The sequence below is a fragment of the Mobula hypostoma genome, chromosome 28 (assembly GCF_963921235.1).
Source record: "Mobula hypostoma chromosome 28, sMobHyp1.1, whole genome shotgun sequence".
NCBI lineage: Eukaryota > Metazoa > Chordata > Chondrichthyes > Myliobatiformes > Myliobatidae > Mobula > Mobula hypostoma.
In genome coordinates this window covers 19,084,910-19,105,544 of record NC_086124.1, presented here as the reverse complement: position 1 = coordinate 19,105,544, position 20,635 = coordinate 19,084,910, and the positions used below count along the sequence as shown (strand labels likewise).

Here is a 20,635-nt window from a genome sequence, read left to right as displayed (position 1 = left end):
TAAACATTCAAATGTTTTGGGCCAAGACCCTTCTTCAGGAATCCCTTCCATCGATGAGTTCCTCCAGCATTTTCTGTGTGTGTTACTGAAGAGATATTCGGGGACTTCAGGTAGGTGCATGTTGACCACTCCCCTACTGCACCTCATGACTTCTCCACGGAGAGAGTCAGGAGCACCAAGTTTATTGATGCGCATGTTACTGACGACCTCAACTGGTCCCTCAAAACCACCTTTTTTCAGCCAAGAGAGCACAGCAAGACCTTCATTTCTTGAGAAGACTGAGTCAAGTGAGGCCCCAGGCCCCATTCTCAGCACATTTCACCCGCAGCGCCATCGAGAGTATCCTGGCCAGCTGTATCACCATCTGGTATGGGAATTGCAATGCGTCAGATCGCCAGACCTTCCAGCGGATAGCAAGGACTGCTGAAAATATCATTGGACTCTCTCCCCACCTTCTTTCCCCTCACCCCAGCACCATTCAAGACATATGGCAAAAGTGCCTCCAGTATTGTTGAAGACCCCTCCCATCCTACCCACAATCTCCTTGACCTCCTGCCGTCGGGCAGAAGTTACTGGAGCACAACAACCAGAATTATCAGATTGGGCAACAGCTTCTTCTCATGGGCCGTGAGACTTCTTAACATCTTGCTGCAACTCAGCACACATGTACACCTTGTCTGAATGCCCTGCTGGCTCCCACTCCCCAACTCACAGACAGGCTGTGATCCTGCATTGGTGACCTTCCATCTTTTATTGTTGCTCTTTCAGATATTTATATGACTGCTTGTTTTATCATAAGAGAGCCAGTAACATTATACTGCCTTACATAAACATTCACCTCGCCCTTTATGTCAATCTTAAGGCAATACCACTGAGGGACGTGCTAACATTATATTGTGACTGTATGTGTGTTGTTTGTGACAGAGGCAGAGCAGTTAGAGCAAAATTATTAAAACTCAGGGCATCGTATTTTGCAGTTCAATTCCAGCATCTTCTATAAGGAGTTTGTACCTCTTCCTTATGAGCATGTGGGTTTCCTCCGGATACTCCTGCTTCTTCCCACAGTCCAAAGATGTACCGTTAGTAGATTAATTGGTTATAGTAAATTGTCCTGTAATTAGGCTAGGATTAAATAGTTGGGCTGATGGGCAGTATGGCTTGTTGGGCAAGAATGCCCTGTTCAGGACTGTAACTCTTAATTAAAGTTAAATTTTAAAAGTTATATTAAAAATATAGAACATGGAATGTAGAACAGGGCAGTGCAGGAACAGGCCCTCCAGCCCTCGATGTTGTGCCGAACCAGTTCAATTAGTAATCAACACTCACAACACGCTGGAGGAACTTGGCAGGTCGGGCAGCATCCGTGGAAAAGAACAGTCAACGTCTCGGGCTGGAACCGTGGTTCTCTTCCACGGATGCTGCCCGACCTGTTGAGTTCCCCCAGCGTGTTGTGAGTGTTGCTTTGACCCCAGCATCTGCAGATTATTTTGTGTTTTCAATTAGTAATCACATGGCCAACTAAACAAATCCTTTATGCCTACACAATGTTCATAATCTTCCATTTTCCTCATGTTCAAAGTAAATGTTCTTAATAAAGTACATATATGTCACCATATATAACCTTGAGGTTAATTTTCTTGCTGGCATTCTCAACAAATCTACAGAATAACTATAACAGAATCAATGAAAGTCCACCCAACTAGGGTGTTCGATGAGAGTGCAGAAGGCAACAAACTGCAAATACAAAAAGAAGAAACAATAATAATAAATAAATAATCAATAACGAGAACATGAAATGAACAGTTCTTGAAAGTGGGTCCATTGGTTGTGGGAACATTTCAATGATGAGGCAAGTGAAGTTGAATGAAGTTGTCTCCTTTGCTGATGGTTGAGGGGTAATAACTGTTTCTGAACCTGGTGGTGTGAGTACTGAGGCTCCTGTACCTTCCTCCTGATGGCAGCAGTGAGAAGAGAGCACGTCCTGGGTGGTGTGGTTCCTGATGATGGTGCTGCTGTAATGCAACACCGGCTCCATGTAGACATGCTCAGTGGCTGGGAGGGCTGTACTTGTGATGGACTGGGCTGTATCCATTACTTTTTGTAAGATTTTCCATTCAAGGGCATTGGTGTTTCCATACCAAGGTGTGATGCAGCCAGACTACACATCTACAGAACTTTGTCAAAGTTTTAAATGTTATTCCGTATCTCTGCAAACTCCTAAGGAAGTAGAGGCATTCATGTGCCTATCCAAATGTCTTTTAAAAGTCAGAGTCAGAAACAGATTGAATATCACTGTCATAGATCGTGAAATTTTTTAACTTTACGGCAGCTGTACAATAAAATACATGATAAATAAATATAGAAAAAAACTGAGTGACATTAAGTATATATGTGTCTATTAAATAGTTAAATTAACATAGGTAGTGCAAACTAACAAATTTTTTAAAAGTATCTGTCTCTACCCCCACCCCAGGCAACACATTCCTGGCACCCACCACACAGTGTCAAAACAAATGCCCCTCGCATCTCCTTTGAAATTACCCCCTTACCTAAAATGAATGCCCTCTGGTTTTAGCCATTTCAACCCCGGGAGAAAGATGTTTCTCTGTCTATCACTCACATAATCTTATCAATATCTATCAGATCTCCCCTTAGCCTCTGCCACTCCAGAGGAAGCAGCTCAAGTTTGTCCATCCTCTCACTATGGCACATGCCCTCTAATACAGGCAGCATCCTGGTAAACTTCTTATGCACCCTCTCCAAAGCTTTGACATCCTTCCTATAACTGGGTGGCCAGAACTGTATATAATACTCCAACTGCAGCCTAACTAGAGTTTCATCAAGCTGCAACACAGTTTCCTGACTTAACTGAAGTTTAAGACCTATGCACTGTGTTTGCACCTTGGCCCCAGAGGCACAGTGCTTCCGTTAGATGTGTAGGTGTGTGGTTGAATGACGATAACCTGAACTAAGTCATGCAGTACAGAAACAGGCCCTTCAGCCCAACCAGTCCATGCTGCCCAAGATCCCCTGCCTTGACTGCTTCCTCTCGCAGGCTCGTTTAGGACCCATATCTCAAAAAGAATACTGGGTGAAGCTCCCCACCATTGAGCACATCTACACAGAGAGCTGTCACAGGAAACTACGATTCGTCATTAGGGACCCCCACCGCCCAGGAGAGGTTGTTTCCTATGGTGGGGGTGTCTGGGACCAGAGGGCATAGGCTCAGAATAGAGGGTCGTCCATTTAGAATGGAGATGAGCCGGAATTTCTTTCACCAAAGAGTGGTGAATTTGTGAATTTGTTGCCAGGTCATTGGGTGTATTTAAAGCAGAGGTTGATAGGTTCTTGGTTATTCAGAGCATGAAATGTTACGGGGAGAAGACAGGAGATTGGGATTGGAAGGGAAAATGGATCAGCAATAATGAAATGGCGAAGCAGAGTCAATGGGCCGAATGGCCTAATTCTGCGTTTATGTCTTATGGTCAGGCTCTCTTCTCACTGCTGCCACCAGGAAGAAGGTACAGGAGCCTTCGGACTCACAGCTCCAGGTTCAGGGACAGTTATCACCCCTCAGCCATTTGGCTCCTGAGCCAGTGGGAATAACTTCACTGAAACATTCCCACAACCTGCAGGTATTTCTGATGGAACCTTCATCTCATGTTCGCAATAATTATTGTTTATCATTATTTATTTTTATACTTGCATAGTTGGTGCGGTCTTTCATTGATTCTATTATGGTTATTGTTTTGTTACGGGTTTACTGAGTATGCCTGCAAGAAAATGAATCTCAGGGTCGTGTATGGTGACATACTGAATATGAGCTTTGATAATAAATTTACTTTGAACTTTGGCATTCAAGAAAGTCCAAAGGTTTATAAGAATTATCCTGGGAATGAAAGGGTTAATGTGTGAGCTCCTCCAGACTTTTGTATGCGAGTTTCCAGCATCTGTAGCATCTTGTGTTTATAAAATGCACCAATTCGCACTTGTCAGAGTTAAACTCCTGAATGTTATCAAGCCGCAACATAACTTCCTGTCTGAACTTGTCTGAATTTAACATAGCACACACACAAAATGCTGCAGGAGCCCAACATGTAAGGCAGCATCTATGGAGAGGAATAAGCAGTCAACATTTCAGGCTGAGACCCTTTCTTCCGGATGGAAAAGAAGTGGGGGAGGTAGAATAAGAAGGTGGGGGTGAGGAAAAGGAAGTACAAGCTGGCAAGTGATAGGTAAAAATAGGTGAGGGGGAAGGGAGGGGAGTGGGGATGAAGTGAGAAACTGGGAGACGATAGGTGGAAAAGGTAAAAGTCTGAAGAAGGAATCTGATAGGAGAGCAGAGTGAAATATGGGAGAAAGAGGAGAAGGGGTACCAGAGGGAGGTGATCGCAGGTGAGAAGAGGAGAGGTAAGAGGGGAGGGGAAAGGAATCACCAGAAGATACAGAAATCGATGTTCGTGCCATCAGGATGGAGGCTACCTAGACGGAATCTGAGGTGCTGCTCATCCAACGTGTGACTGGCCTCACCGCGGCAATAGAGGAAACTGTGCATTGGGAATGGGGAGTTGAATTAAAAGGGTTGGCGACCAGATTATACCTGGGTTTCCAGCATTTGCAGAATCTCTTGCGTTTATGTTACCTTAATTTAATCCCATCTGCCTTGCCTTGGCCCACCTTCCCAGCTGATCTGAACCCTGCTGTAAACTTCGTTATTGTTGCTGGTTTGCATCTCAGACGATCTGTCCTGGGCCAGCACATTGATGCAATCACAGAAAAGACATGCTGGTGTCTTTGGAGTCGTCGAGCAGGACACCACAGACATGAGCCGTTCGGCTCATCCAGTCTGTGCCTGACTGTTATTCTGCTTAGTCTCATCGACCCGTACCCAGACAATAGCCGTCCCATCCATGTTCTTGTCCAATCTTCTCTTAAGTGTTTCAATTGAACCCTCTTCCACCACTTTCACCTACAGCTCGCTCCACACTCGCCACTCCATCTGAGTAAAGAACCCCCCCCCTCATGTTCTCCTTAAACTTTTCACCTTTCACCATTAACCTATGGCCTCTAATTGTAGTCCCACCCAACCTCACTGGAAAGAAGCCTGCTTGCATTTACTCTATTTATACCGCTGATAAATTTATGCGTGTCTCTCCGCATCCTCCTACACTGCAGGGAATAAAATCCTAACCTACTCGTCATCATCATTATGCGCCTCATCGTATGACGTAGGCAGTCATGATCTCATGAACATGATTGTTCTTGACAACCTTCCGTATAACTTAGGTCCCAAGTTCCTGACAACATCCTTGTCTGTATTCTTTCAATCTTATTGCTATCTTTCCTGTAGGTGGGTGACCAGAACTCCACACCGTACTCCAAATTAGGCCTCACTAATGCCTTATACGATTTCAACATAACATCCCTACTCCTGTATTCAGTACTCTGATTCATGAAGGATAATGTGCCAAAACCTCCACCTGCGACACCACTTTCAAGGCAGTCGATTGGCTCTACTTGGTTAGGAGTTTGGGATAACTTGGTATGTCCCCGAAGACTGTAGCATTTGGGCTGGTCACATCACTGCCTGATATAGAGGCTCCAATGCACAGGATCGAAAAAGGCTGCGGAGGGCTGTCGACTCGGCCAGCACCATCATGGACACTACGCTCCCCACTATCGAGGACATCTTCAGAAAGCGGTGCTTCAAGAAGGCGGTATCCATCACGTAGGACCCTCACCTCCTGGGACAGCCCCATCTTTTCCCGTTCTGTTTACACACACGGGACCCCATTTCACGGTCTCTTTGCACTCACTGGGACCCCAACTATCAGTCCCTGTATCCTTACTCTGTGGCCAATTTCCCGCTTGCTTTAAATCTATTGGGTCTCTGTCACCCACTTCCTTTAAATCCACTGGGGCCTTGTTTCCTGCTCCCTTTAAATCCACTGGGATGCTGTTCCCCGCTCCCTTTAAACTCACTGGAGCCTCGTTTCCTGGTTCTTTTAACCCACCAGAGACCCTGTTTCCTGCTCCCCTTAAACCACCAGGGCCTCATTTCCTGCTACCTTTAAACCCACCAGGACCCCAATTCTCACTCACTTTAAACCCAAAGAGACCTTGTTTCCCGCTCTCTTTAAGCCCACCAGGAACTGTTTCCCACTCCTTTAAACCCACCGGGTCCCCTTCTCCCACTCGCTTTAACCTCACCAGAATCCCATTTCCCGTTCCGTTTATACCCACTGAGGATCCCTTATCTCACTCCCTTTAAACCCTCCGGAACCTTGCTTCCCACTCCCTTTAAACCCTCCGGGATCCCATCACCCGCTCCCTTTAAACAGGAAAACTTATCATACTGCAACTAAACTCCTAAAAAAAAGTTAATCAAAAGGTTTTAGAGTATTAATGAGTAACATTAATAGTCTGGATTAAAAAAAATGCTTTTTGGGGAAAACCATTGTGAACTATTGGCTTTCTACAGCATTTGTTGACGTACCTATGTGGTCAATTCTGCTGACAGATGCTTTACCACAGTTGGATAAAGAGATCATCACTGCCCCACAGCACTAAACAGAAGCCTGTCATATACAACCAAACAGCCATCTCAGTGTTTAGCAAGAATATATTTCAACAAAATCTCTTTTAAAAATGTCACAGGCAATAAAATGACTCAAAATGTCTGAGGTTATGAACATAATAACAGCAGGTAATGGAAAGGAACAGACATATGGTGGAAGACTGTCAAAGTTACAGATAGATACTGTTCCCGAATCAATCAGAGACAGAATATAGATCCCTCCAACTATCCTATCACCCAGTCCCAGGGTCAGACATAGATTGAAGTTCCCGCCGCACTGTCCTTTCACCCAATCCAATGGTCGGCCACAGTGAAGTTCCCTCCGTGCTGTCCTATCGCCCAATCCCAGGGTTGGACACAGAGACAAGCTCCCTCCACACCGTTTAACACTCACTCACAGGGTCAGACACAGAGTGAAGCTCCCTCTGCACCATCCTATCATTCACTCCCATGTTTGGACACAGAGTGGACTTCCCTCGACACCCTCCTGTAACCCTCTCCCAAATTTTGACACCGAGTGAAGCTCCCCCGATACCATCCTATCACACAGTGCAGTGCCTGACACAGTGAGAAGCTCCCTCTGCACCTCCCATCGCACACTCCCAGAGGTCGACCCAACACAAGGTTCCTCCAAGCACAGTCCCGGGACTGGGAGCTCCCCAACGATAAATAGGAGGAAGATAAGTAAAGACCCACACCCCGCTAGACCCCCCCACTGACACCAACCCTTTAGAGAGTGAGTGGTCAGCTTGCTAAGCCCATAATGGTTTGGGGGGGGAGAGTGGAGTCGGGACTTGTCCTACACGTGTATTTCATCATCCTGTTCCTCCTCATCAAAGGTGTAACACTCACCCCCCTCATCTTCCTCCTCCTCCTCCTCCTCCTCAACTTCCTTGGGGATAGAACCGCTCCTCTCCTCCCTCTCCCCATTTCTCCTCTCTTCCTCACCCTCCCTCCACTCCTCCTCCTTCCTCTCTACCTCACCTTTGCCCTTCACACTGTCCTCCTCCTCTTCCCTCAAACCCTCCCTCCCACTCCACTCGCTCTCCTCCCCTTCCCCCACTCTGGGAAGGGTCCCGGGACCCTGCTCCCCTGGTGATTGGGGACCCTGGGGAGGCCCCCCTATCTCCATCACTCCCAGCACATCCCCCAGCATTGAGGGTCCCAGGTCAACATGGAAGGAGAGCACGGAGTCAGTGCGCCTCAGAGCCATCCCTCCAGGCGAGGTTCTGGGCCGGACCCTTCCCTCCTCATCCTCTCCCACCCCTCCCTTTGGTGTGAGTGGGGGCGGTGCAGCTCCCTCTTCTCCTCCCACCTCTTCCTCGGGAAGGGGTTGTAGGGTGGACGGGGAGGTGGCAGCGGGGGAGGTCGGCGGGCGACTGCCGAGGAAGGAGGTGTCACCGAAGGCATCCCCGCCTCGGCCCACGTGCATGGTGTGGCGGAAGTCCCCCAGCGGGGCACTGATCATCTCCCGGGTTAGGTCCGGCCGGGAACGCCGCTTTGATTGCTGGGGGGCCAGCTGCTTCAGGATAGGCATCGCTGCGGTACCTGTGACGTCCGCCTGTTTATGTGTGTGTGTGTCTGTGTGTCTGTCTGTGTCTGCCTGTGTTCGTGTTCACCTATGTATGTCTCTCTATGTGTGTGTGTGTGTGTGTGTGTCCCCGCCTGTGCGTGCCTCTCTCCCTGTCTGCCTGTGTCCTTTTGCCTGTATCTTTTTCCCTCTCCCTGTGAATGCGCTTGCCTGTACGTTTCTCGTTTGCCTGTATGTCTATCTGCCTGAGTTTGTGTGTGTGTGTGTGTACGTGCGCCTTTATTCCTGAGTCGATCTGTCTACCTGTGTGCCTATACACCTGCGTGCATCTGCGTCTGTCTGTCTACCTGTGTTTGTGCGTGTGAGAGTATCTGTGTATATGACTGCGTTTGTGAGATCGGACGTCTCCCAGGAGAACCGCTCACAGGGATGGTGACAGGTCGACGGCCGAGACTCCTCACAAACGTGACAAGGTTGTTCCGTATGTCCCTTGGGCCCCAGACGGGGACTGTCCGTCACAGGCAGCGTCCCAGTGACAGGGTGTCAAGCCCCTTCCTCCAGGAGGTCCCAGTACTATCAGGGCGTTCCCCCTTGCCCAATGCAGCTGTAGATCAGTGATGGGTAAATTTAATCCCACACGTTCCCCACCACTCTCACAGGTTGTGACATTGAGGTTGGGCAAGAGGCACTGGCGTGGGGTGCGGGGGTTCTGCCCTCGCCTCCCCTGGTTCTCTGGTCAGTCCTCTGCTTTTTCCTCCACTCGACCCGCCAGCTGCTGCAGGAATGGCCTCTTGCTTTGTCCTCTTGCTCCTTTTCCTTGCCGTGTCGCCTTACGGCACCTCCTGGGCCAGCAGGGGTCACATGGCGTGAAGCTGGAACAGCAGAGGAAGAGGCTCAGAGGGGGGGAAGAGAGAGGGGCAGGGAGGGGGGAGGCAGTGGGGTCATGGAGAGACAGGGGAGAGAAAAGTGGGAGAGGAAAGAAGAGAGACAGGAGGAGGGGAGATGGGATAAAGACTGAGGGGGAGAGATGGGGTAGGTGGAGAACTGAGGACAAGGGAGATCGAGGAAGAAATGAAAATGAGCAGTGAGGAGGACGGGGACAGAGGGAGAAGAGACAGAGAGGGGGAAGAACGGTGGGGCTGTGAGGAGAGAGAGGAGGTCAAAAAAGGAGGAGGGGAGGTGGGATAAAGATGAGGGAGATGCAGGTAGAGAGATGCGTGAGCGTGAGAGGAGAGGAGAGAGAGAGGGGGAGTGTGGGAGCAAGAGGGAAAGAGAAGGGAGAGTTTCGGGCAGAAACATTGGGGGCATTGGTGGGGGAGAGGGCTTATAGGGGAGAGGTGAGGTGTGAGTAGGGGGGTGATGGGGAGAGAGGGGAAGATGGATGGAGAGAGAGGAAAGTGTGGGAAGAGAGGGGCTTGGACGGGAGGGCTTGAGGGGAGGAAGAGAAGAGGTGGGGAAGAGAAGGGAGAGCAGCATATAGTGAGGTAGAAAATAAGAGCGGCAGAAAACGGAGGGAAAAAGTTAGAAAAATGCTGGATGCTGAGATAAATATGGAGGAGAGAGTAAGGGAGATAGAGGGAGAGAGACAGAGGTGATAGAGAGGGAGAAGCGAGAGAGGGGGTGGTGCGACTAGAGACGGAAAGAGAGACCGATAGAGAGAGATAGAGATAGAGAGAGAAAGAAAGAGAGAGAGAGAGAGAGAGAGAGAGTGAGAGAGAGAGAGAGATTTGATACAGAGACAGAGAGGGAGGGAAATGGTTCAGGCGGACGAAGGTGCTTTCCGTCTCCCCACCCATGCCGGTCCCATTCCCCTACTTCCGTCCCAGAAACAACTGCGTTCTCCCTTCCCCTGTCCCCGTCTCCCATCCCTCCGCATCCCCTCCTCGCCTCCCCTCTCTTCCTTACTCTCCCTCAATTGGAGGGGTCTCGGACCCGGAACGCCGGCAGCCCCACACCCTACAACACATGTTCCCGACCGGTTCCCTCGCCCTCCCTCCTCGCCTGCTGGAACTTGCGGGAAGTTTGTGGAGAGTATGTCCCCGTCGTTCTCCCCCTCTCCGTCGGTCACTCACTCACTCACTCACTCACCCGGAGCCGCTCCGGCTTCGGACATTCCCACATTTTGTCCTTCTCTTACGCCGCTTTTCTCTCTCTCTCTCTCTCCCACTTCCTTATGGATCCCACACAGGAAAAGAATTGGACACCGCCTCCCCTTCCTGGCCTGGCGGGGCACGTCAGCGTATCCTGTGCGGATCGGCTGCAACCTGGCAGCTCAGCGCCTGGAATGCGGTAGTGACAGGGAAGGGATTGTCTCTCACACACACTCACGCACAGAATCTCCCTCGTACACATAGTCTCTCTCACACACATACAATCTCTCAGACTCTCTTTTTCTCTCTCACACTCACATATTCGCTGTCAATCTCTCACGCAGTCTCTCACTCACTCTCCCGCATAGTTTCTCCCACTCATAATGCAGTCTCACTGTCATAGTGACACAGCACACAGAATCTCTCTCTTACACACACATACAGACGTCTGTTTCTCTCACACAGTCCTCACTTTCTAACAACGATCTGTCATCCGTGTTCATAGTCCACCTCATACACCTACACACAGAGTCTCTCTCACATATATACAGTCTCATACAGTCTCTCTATCTGAACTACAGCCTCCTCGTCTCTCTCATACACACATACTCTGTCAATCTCACACACAATGTCTCTCTCTAACGCACAGTCTCTCACAAATACACATACTCTCTCTCACAATCAGTCTCCCCCTCACATTCCAGTCTATCTCACATATAGTCACACAGTCTCTCCCTCACACACACTCATAATCTTTCTTGCAGATACACAGTTGCTCACACACACACACTCAGTCTCCCTCTCACATTCAGTCTCTCACACACACTCACAGTCTCTCTCACACACACATACACAGTGACAGTTTATTTCACACATGCATCCAGTCTCTTCCTCACACGCTCAGTCTCTCTCTCACACACACTCAGTATTTCTCTCTCTCATGTTCTCTCACATGCACTCACAATCTCTTTCTCTCTCACACACACTCAATGTCTCTCACACATACACATTCTATCTCTCACACACGCTCAGTCTCTCTATCTCACACACACACAGACTCTCTCACTCACACTTGCAGTCTGCCCCTCACACACATAATGTCTTTATCTCTCATGTACACTCATAGTCTCTCTCATACCCTCAGTCTCACACACGCTCAGTTTCTCTCACAGACTCAGTCTCTCACACACAATCTCACTCTTACACACACTCAGTTTCTCTCTTACACACTCTCTCTTACAGACTCAGGCTCTCTTACACACTCTCAGTCTGTCTCACACACTCAGTCTGTATTTCTCACACAGTCTCTCTCTCTCTCACACACACTCTTTCCCTAGTCTCTTTCTCAAGGACTCTCACACAGACTTTCTCATCAAAATTCTCTCACATACACCCTTTCTGATACAAACTCTGAATTTCTCCTCTCCCTTCCTCTCTCTCACACACTCACACTCAGACCCTCTATCTTTTCCTCACAGTCTCTCTCTCATATACACACAATTTCACAGATATACTGTCTTCCTCCCTCTTTCTTTCTCTCTCTCTCTCTCTCTCTCTCACACACACACACACACTCTCACACAAACACTCTTAGACGTATACTCACACAGGCATGGACACAAATAATGACAGTCAAACTATCTCACACGCACAGTCACATAGACATAAACCTACTCAGAACCACACATCGATACACAGCACCCTTGCACACACATAGTGCATAATATAAAATTTCAGTTAATTTATGTTTGTCCTCGTCTCATAATGAAATGTGGTGCTGCAGCCAAAAGTAAATTGTCAAGCATTTTTACCCCATGTATAACAGTGATAAACTTGAACAAAGGGGGAGCCACAGTGACTGGCACAGTGGCTCAGGAGGGAAGCGGGAGAAGAAAATTGCAGTAGTGATTGGAGATTCCATAGTTTCGGGAGCAGACACGAGATAATGTGGGAGCGACGGAGACACCTGGTTGGTACGTTGCCTCCAAGGTGTCAGGGTCAGGGACGTCCACGGCATTCTAAAGGGGAGGGTGAGCAGCCAGAGGTCTTGGTACATATTGGTGCCAATGACATGGGTAGGAAAAGGGAGGAGGTCCTGAAAGAGAGAATTTAGAGAGTTGAGTAGAATGCAGGAGCTTCAGGGTGGTAATCTCTGGATTGCTGCCTGTGCCACATGCCAGTGAGGGTAAAAACAGGATGATTCGGCAGATGAATGCATGGTTGAGGAACTGGTACAGGGGACAAGTCTTCAGGTTTCTGGATCATTGCAATCTGTTCTGGGGAAGTTATGACCTGTACAAAAGGGACGAGTTACAACTGAACCGGAATGGGACTAATATCCTTGCAGACAGGATTGCTTGAGCATTTGGCGAGGGTTTTAATCTAAACTGGCAAGGGGATGGGATCCAGAGTGATGGGCTTGAGGATGGGGTAGTTGGTTTACAAACAGAGGCAAAGTGTCATGAGACTGTGAGGAAGGACAAGCAGATGACAGGGCAAAATTACAGTCAGTGGGATGAGTTAAGATGTAACATGGGACAAAATCAAAAAACAGTGATGAATACAGAACTGTTTTTATCTTTGAATGCACACAGTACACAGGATAAGGTAAATAATCTAGAAACCTGAAGCCCTGCCCCCTGCAGCAGTCCCTCTGCCATGCATTCACAAGGTCATGTGGCACAGTTATAGATTGGCAGGTATGACATTGTGGGCATCACTGAGTCGTGGCTGAAAGAAAATTATAGTTGGGCACTTAACATCCAAAGCTACAAATTGTATCAATAGGACAGGCAGGTAGGTAGAAGATGTGGGGTGGCTCTTTTGGTAAAATGTGAAATGAAATCCTTCAAGACAGGTGACACAGGAGCAGAAAATGTAGAATCCTTCTGGATAGAGCTAAGAGACTATAAGGGTGAAAAGACACTGATGGGAGTTATATGCAGACCAGAATGTGGGCTACAAATTACAATGGGAGATAGTAAAAGCATGTAAAAAGGGCAACGCTACAATACTCATGGGGGATTCCAATATGCAAAGGTTGGTGTTAGATTCCAAGGGAGAGAATTTGTAGAATGTCTATGAGATGGTTTCTTTAGAGCAGTTTATGGTTGAGCCCACTAGGGTGTGGCAATTCTGGATGGGAGTTATGTAATGAACCAGATTTGATTAGGGAGCTTAAGGTAAAGGAACCGTTAGGAGGCTGATCACAATATGAAAGACTTCACCTTGCAATTTGAGAGGGAGAAGCCAAAGTCAGATATAACCATATAACCATATAACAATTACAGCACGGAAACAGGCCATCTCGGTGCTTCTAGTCTGTGCCAAACTCTTACTCTCACCCAGTCCCACCGACCTGCACTTGGCCCATAACCCTCCATTCCTTTCCTGTCCATATATCTATCCAATTTAACTTTAAACTACAACATCAAACCTGCCTCAACCACTTCTGATGGAAGCTCGTTCCACACAGCTACCACTCTCTGAGTAAAGAAGTTCCCCCTCATGTTACCCCTAAACTTTTGCCCATTAAATCTCAACTCATGTCCTCTTGTTTTCATCTCCCCCACTCTCAATGGAAAAAGCCTATCCACGTCAATTCTATCAATCCCCCTCATAATTTTAAACACCTCTATCAAGTCCCCCCTCAACCTTCTACGCTCCAAAGAATAAAAACCTAACTTGTTCAACCTTTCTCTGTAACTTAGGAGATGAAACCCAGGCAAAATTTTAGTAAATCTCCTCCGTACTCTCTCAATTTTATTGACATCTTTCCTATAATTCGGTAACCAGAATTGTACACAATACTCCAAATTTGGCCTCACCAATGCCTTGTACAATTTCAACATTACATCCCAACTCCCAACTCAGTATTAGTATTAGATGTAACAGTATTACAGTGGAGTAAAGGAAATTATAGAGGCATGAGGGAGGAGCTGGCCAAATTTGATCAGAAGGGGACAATAGCATGGACATGGCACAACAGTAATGGCTGGAACTTCTGAGATAAAATTGGAAGGCACAGGATATATACATCCCAAAGAAGAAAAATACTCTAAAGGCAGGGTGACACAACTAATAAGGGAAGTAAAAAAAAACATAATAGCACAGTTCCAATGCCATATTCAAGTTTGGTGACAACACACTTCATAGGACAAATCAAAGGTGGTGATGAATTAGCACATAGGAGGAAGACTGAAAATCAGGCTGAGGGTAGCAGACACCAACAGAATCAACAAACTCATTCGTAAGGCCAGTGATGTTGTGGGGATGGAACTGGACTCTCTCACAGTGGTGTCTGAAAAGAGGATGCTGTCCAAGTTGCATGCCATCTTGGACAATGTCTCCCATCCACTACATAATGTACTGGTTGGGCACAGGAGTACATTCAGTCAGAGGCTCATTCCACCGAGATGCAGCACAGAGCGTCATAGGAAGTCATTCCTGCCTGTGGCCATCAAACTTTACAACTCCTCCCTTGGAGGGTCAGACATCCTGAGCCAATAGGCTGGTCCTGGACTTATTTCCTGGCATAATTTACATATTACTATTTAACTATTCATGGTTTTATTACTATTTATTATTTATTGTGCAACTGTAACGAAAACCAATTTCCCCTGGGATCAATAAAGTATGACTATGACTATGACTATGACTAACAACAACCTCTCACTCAATGTCAGCAAGACCAGGGAGCTGATTATTGACTTCAGGAGGAGGAAACCAGAGGTCCATGAGACAGTCCACCTTGGAAAGTCAAAGGTAGAGAGGGTGAGGAACTTTACATTCCTCGGTGTTGTTATTTTGGAGGACCTGTCCTGGGACCAGCATGTAAGTGTAATTACAAAGAAGGCACTGCAGTGCCTCTACTTCCTTAGGAGCTTGTGGAGATTTGGCACGATACCTAAAACTTTGATAAACGTCTATAGATGTATACTGGACAGTATAGTATAGTATATATATTGACTGACTAAATCATGGCCTGGTTTAGAAACACCAAAGCCCTTAAATGGAAAATCCTATAAAAAAAAGTAGCGGGATACAGCCCAGTCCATCACGGGCAAAGCCTTCCCTGCCTTTGAGCACATCTGCATGAAGAATTGTCACAGGAAAGCAGTAATGAATATGAACCAGTCCATAGTGAGTAAAACCCTCCCAGACCTTGAGCACATCTCCATGAAAAGTGGTCACAGGAAAGCAGCATCCACCACCCAGAACATGCTCTCTTCACACTGCTGTCATCAGGAAGAAGGTACAAGAGGCTGAGGACTCACACCAGCAGGTTCAGGAACAGTTACTACCCCTCAACCATCAGGCTCTTCACCCAAAGGGGATAACTTCAGTCAACTTCACTTGTCCAATTATTAAGATGTTCCCACAACATATGGAAACACTTACAGGGACTCATTATCTCATGTTCTTGATATTTATTACTTATTTTTTATTATTATTTCTTTCTTTTTGGATTTTCCCAGTTTGTTGTCTTATAGACACTGGTTGAACACCCAAGTTAGTGTGACATTTCATTGATTTTATTATGGTTAGCTTTCTATTATCCATTTTTTGCAAGAAAATGAATCTCAGGGTTATATGTACTTCAATAATAAACTTACTTTGAACTCAGAAAAAAGAGGGCGTATAATAGAACTAAAAATCAATGAGAAAGTAAAAGATTGGGAAACTTTTAAAAACCAACAGAAGGCAACTAATTAAGCCACAAGAAGGTAAGAAGGTAAGCTAGCCAATAATATCAGAGGACAACAAAGTGTTTTCAGATATTTAAAGAGTAAAAGAGAGCTGAGAGTAGATATCAGACTGCTGTAAGATGGTGCTGGAGAGGTAGCAATGGGGGACAACAAAATGGCGGAGGAATTAAATAAGTATTTTGCATCCATCTTCACTGTGGAAGACTCGAGCAGTATGCCAGATGTTTGAGAGTGTCAGGGAGCAGAAGTGAGTGCAATTGCTATTACTAATGAGAAGGTACTTGGAAAGCTGAAAGGTCTGAAGGTGGACTACACCACAGGGTTCTGAAGGAGGTGGCCGGGGAGATTGTCGATGCTTTGGAAATTGCTAGATTCTGGCGTGATTCGAGAGGGCTGGAAAATTGCAGGTGTCATTCCACTCTTCAAGAGGGAGGGAGGCAGAAGGAAGGAAATTATAGGCCAGTTAGCCTGACCTCAGTGGTTGGGAAGATGTTGGAGTCGATTGTTAATGATGTGGCTTTGGGATATTTGTGGGCACCTGATAAAATAGGCCAAAGTCAGCATTGTTTCCTTAAGGGAATATCTTGCCTGACAAATCTATCTTCAGCAAGACGAAGGAATTGGTTGTTGACTTCAGAAGGAGTAGTGGACCGCACGATCCAATTTACATCGGTGGTGCGCAAGTGGAACAGGTCAAAAGCTTTAAGCTCCTCGGGGTCAATATCACAAATGACCTGACTTGGTCCAACCAAGCAGGGTTCACTGCCAAGAAGGCCCACCCGCACTTTTACTTCCTGAGAAAACTAAAGAAATTTGGCCTGTCCCCTAAAACCCTCACTAATTTTTATAGATGCACCGTAGAAAGCATTCTTCTAGGGTGCATCACAACCTGGTATGGAAGTTGTCCTGTCCAAGACCGAAAGAAGCTGCAGAAGATCGTGAACACAGCGCAGCACATCACACAAACCAATCTTCCGTCCTTGGACTCACTTTACACCCCACGCTGTCGGAGCAGTGCTGCCAGGATAATCAAGGACACGACCCACCCAGCCAACACACTTTTCGTCCCTCTTTCCTCCGGGAGAAGGCTCAGGAGCTTGAAGACTCGTACAGCCAGATTTGGGAACAGCTTCTTTCCAACTGTGATAAGACTGCTGAACGGATCCTGACCCGGATCTGGGCCGTACCCTCCAGATATCCGGACCTGCATCTGGGTTTTTTTGCACTGCCTTACTTTCCATTTTTCTATTTTCTATTTATGATTTATATTTTAAATTTTTATATTTACTAATTTTTTACTATTTTAAATATTTAATATTTGTAATCCAGGGAGCTGGAAGCGCAGAATCAAATATCGCTGTGATGATTGTACGTTCTAGTATCAATTGTTTGGTGACAATAAAGTATGAAGTATAAAGTATCTATTAGAATTCTTTGAGGAAATACCAAGCAGGATAGATAAAGGAGAATTCATGGATGCTGTGTTCTTGGATGTTCAGAAGGCCTTCAATAAGCTGCTGCACATGAGGTTACTTAACAAGGAAAGAGTTCATGGTATTACAGGAAGGATACTAGTATGGATAGAGCATTGGTTGATTGGCAGGAGGCAGATAGTGGGAATGCCAGCCAGTGGTGCAGTGGCATCAGCACTGGACTTTGAGGCAAATAATCCTAAGTTCGAATCTGGCTGGCTGCTTTCATTCTTTCCATCCGTGCTGGGTTGAGTGTTGAGCGAGCAACCCGGCCACATTCTATTCTGGTTATTAGTTTATAATGGTTTATTGAGTATGCCTGCAAGAAAATTAATTTCAGGGTTGTATAGAACATAGAACATAGAATAGTACAGCACAGTACAGGCCCTTCGGCCCACAATGTTGTGCCGACCCTCAAACCCTGCCTCCCATATAAGCCCCCACCTTAAATTCCTCCATATACCTGTCTAGTAGTCTCTTAAACTTCACTAGTGTATCTGCCTCCACCACTGACTCAGGCAGTGCATTCCACGCACCAACCACTCTCTGAGTAAAAAACCTTCCTCTAATATTCCCCTTGAACTTCCCACCCCTTACCTTAAAGCCATGTCCTCTTGTATTGAGCAGTGGTGCCCTGGTGAAGAGGCGCTGGCTATCCACTCTATCTATTCCTCATATTATCTTGTACTCCTCTATCATGTCTCCTCTCATCCTCCTTTTCTCCAAAGAGTAAAGCCCTAGCTCCCTTAATCTCTGATCATAATACATACTCTCTAAACCAGGCAGCATCCTGGTAAACCTCCTCTGTACCCTTTCCAATGCTTCCACATCCTTCCTATAGTGAGGCAACCAGAACTGGACACAGTACTCCAAGTGTGGCCTAACCAGAGTTTTATAGAGCTGCATCATTACATCGTGACTCTTAAACTCGATCCCTTGATTTATGAAAGCTAACACCCCATAAGCTTTCTTAAGTACCCTATCTACCTGTGAGGCAACTTTCAGGGATCTGTGGACGTGTACCCCCAGATCCCTCTGCTCCTCCACACTACCAATTATCCTGCCATTTACTTTGTACTCTGCCTTGGAATTTGTCCTTCCAAAGTGTACCACCTCACACTTCTCCGGGTTGAACTCCATCTGCCACTTCCCAGCCCACTTCTGCATCCTATCAATGTCTCTCTGCAATCTTTGGCAATCCTCTCCACTATCTACAACACCACCAACCTTTGTGTCGTCTGCAAACTTGCCAACCCACCCTTCTACCCCCACATTCAGGTCGTTAATAAAAATCACGAAAAGTAGAGGTCCCAGCACAGATCCTTGTGGGACACCACTAGTCACAATCCTCCAATCTGAATGTACTCCCTCCACCACCACCCTCTGCCTTCTGCAAGCAAGCCAATTCTGAATCCACCTGGCCAAACTTCCCTGGATCCCATGCCTTCTGACTTTCTGAATAAGCCTACCATGTGGAACCTTGTCAAATTCCTTACTAAAATCCATATAGATCACATCCACTGCACTATCCTCATCTATATGCCTGGTCACCTCCTCAAAGAACTCTATCAGGCTTGTTAGACATGATCTGCCCTTCACAAAGCCATGCTGACTGTCCCTGATCAGACCATGATTCTCTAAATGCCCAGAGATCCTATCTCTAAGAATATTTTCCAACAGCTTTCCCACTACAGACGTAAGGCTTACTGGTCTATAATTACCCAGACTATCCCTACTACCTTTTTTGAACAAGGGGACAACATTCGCCTCCCTCCAATCCTCCGGTACCATTCCCGTGGACAAAGAGGACATAAAGATCCTAGCCAGAGGCTCAGCAATCTCTTCCATCGCCTCATGGAGCAGCCTGGGGAATATTCCATCAGGCCCCGGGGATTTATCCATCCTAATGTATTTTAACAACTCCAACACCTCCTCTCCCTTAATATCAACATGCTCCAGAACATCAGCCTCACTCATATTGTCCTCACCATCATCAAGTTCCCTCTCATTAGTGAATACCGAAGAGAAGTATTCATTGAGGACCTCGCTCACTTCCACAGCCTCCAGGCACATCTTCCCATCTTTATCTCTAGTTGGTCCTACCTTCACTCCTCTCATCCTTTTTTCCTTCACATAATTGAAGAATGCCTTGGGGTTTTCCTTTACTCTACTCGCCAAGGCCTTCTCATGCCCCCTTCTTGCTCTTCTCAGCCCCTTAAGCTCCTTTCTTGTTTCCCTATATTCCTCAATAGACCCATCTGATCCTTGCTTCCTAAACCTCATGTATGCTGCCTTCTTCCACCTGACTAGATTTTCCACCTCACTTGTCACCCATGGTTCCTTCACCCTACCATTCTTTATCTTCCTCACCGGGACAAATTTATCCCCAACATCCTGCAAGAGATCCCCAAACATTGACCACATGTCCATAGTACATTTCCCTGCAAAAACATCATCCCAATTCACACCCGCAAGTTCTAGCCTTATAGCCTCATAATTTGCCCTTCCCCAATTAAAAATTTTCCTGTCCTCTTTGATTCCATCCTTTTCCATGATAATACTAAAGGCCAGGGAGCGGTTGTCACTGTCCCCCAGATGCTCACCCACTGAAAGATCTGTGGCCTGATCCAGTTCATTACCTAGTACTAGATCTAGTACGGCATTCCCCCTAGTCGGCCTGTCCACATACTGTGACAGGAATCCGTCCTGGACACACTTTACAAACTCTGCCCCATCTAAACTGACATATGCTGACATATATGTACTTTGATAATAAATTTACTTTGAACTTGGAAAAGAGAGGGCATATACAATAGAACTAAAAATTAGTGGGCCAAACAAAACTGTCAGAGGCTACGGAAACGGAAAATATACCACCAGATGCACCTCAAGGCAGGAAAAGGAACAGCAACAACAAGTAGTGGGAATAAAGGGAACCATTTCTGATTAGCTGCTGGTGGCTAGTGGTGTTCGGCAAGGTTTAGTGTTGGGACCGCTTCTTTTTACGTTGCACTTCAGTGATTTGGACCTTGGAACCGATGGCTTTACGGCCGAGTTTCCAGGAGGGGCAGGTAGTGTTGAGGAAGCAGAGAGGCTGCAGTAGAATTTAGACCAATTAGGAAAATGGGCAAAGAAATGGCCAATGGATTACATTGCTAGGAAAGTCCATGGTCATGCACTTAGGTAGAAGGAATGAAAGTGTGGACTGTTTTCTAAACAGGCAGAAAATTCAGAAATCCAAGGTGCAAGGGGACGAG

At 46.6% G+C, this 20,635-nt stretch overlaps 1 protein-coding gene across 2 annotated transcripts in view; it reads right to left on the bottom strand.

The window, feature by feature from the left end:
• Positions 1-2,506: 2,506 nt before the first annotated feature.
• Positions 2,507-20,635, bottom strand: part of cdc42ep5 (CDC42 effector protein (Rho GTPase binding) 5) — a 28,710-nt gene continuing 10,581 nt past the window's right edge. Inside the window, exons 1-2 of one of the 2 annotated variants that reach the window (XM_063035041.1) lie at positions 10,197-10,399; positions 2,507-8,980 (exon numbers count right to left, since the gene is read on the bottom strand). In XM_063035041.1, coding sequence (XP_062891111.1) covers positions 7,377-8,114 — 738 coding nt within the window. In that variant the 5' untranslated portion in view covers positions 8,115-8,980; positions 10,197-10,399 and the 3' untranslated portion in view covers positions 2,507-7,376. Of the gene's footprint in view, positions 8,981-10,196; positions 10,400-20,635 lie in introns of those variants that run through there. The other variant, XM_063035042.1, reaches the window with a different exon arrangement.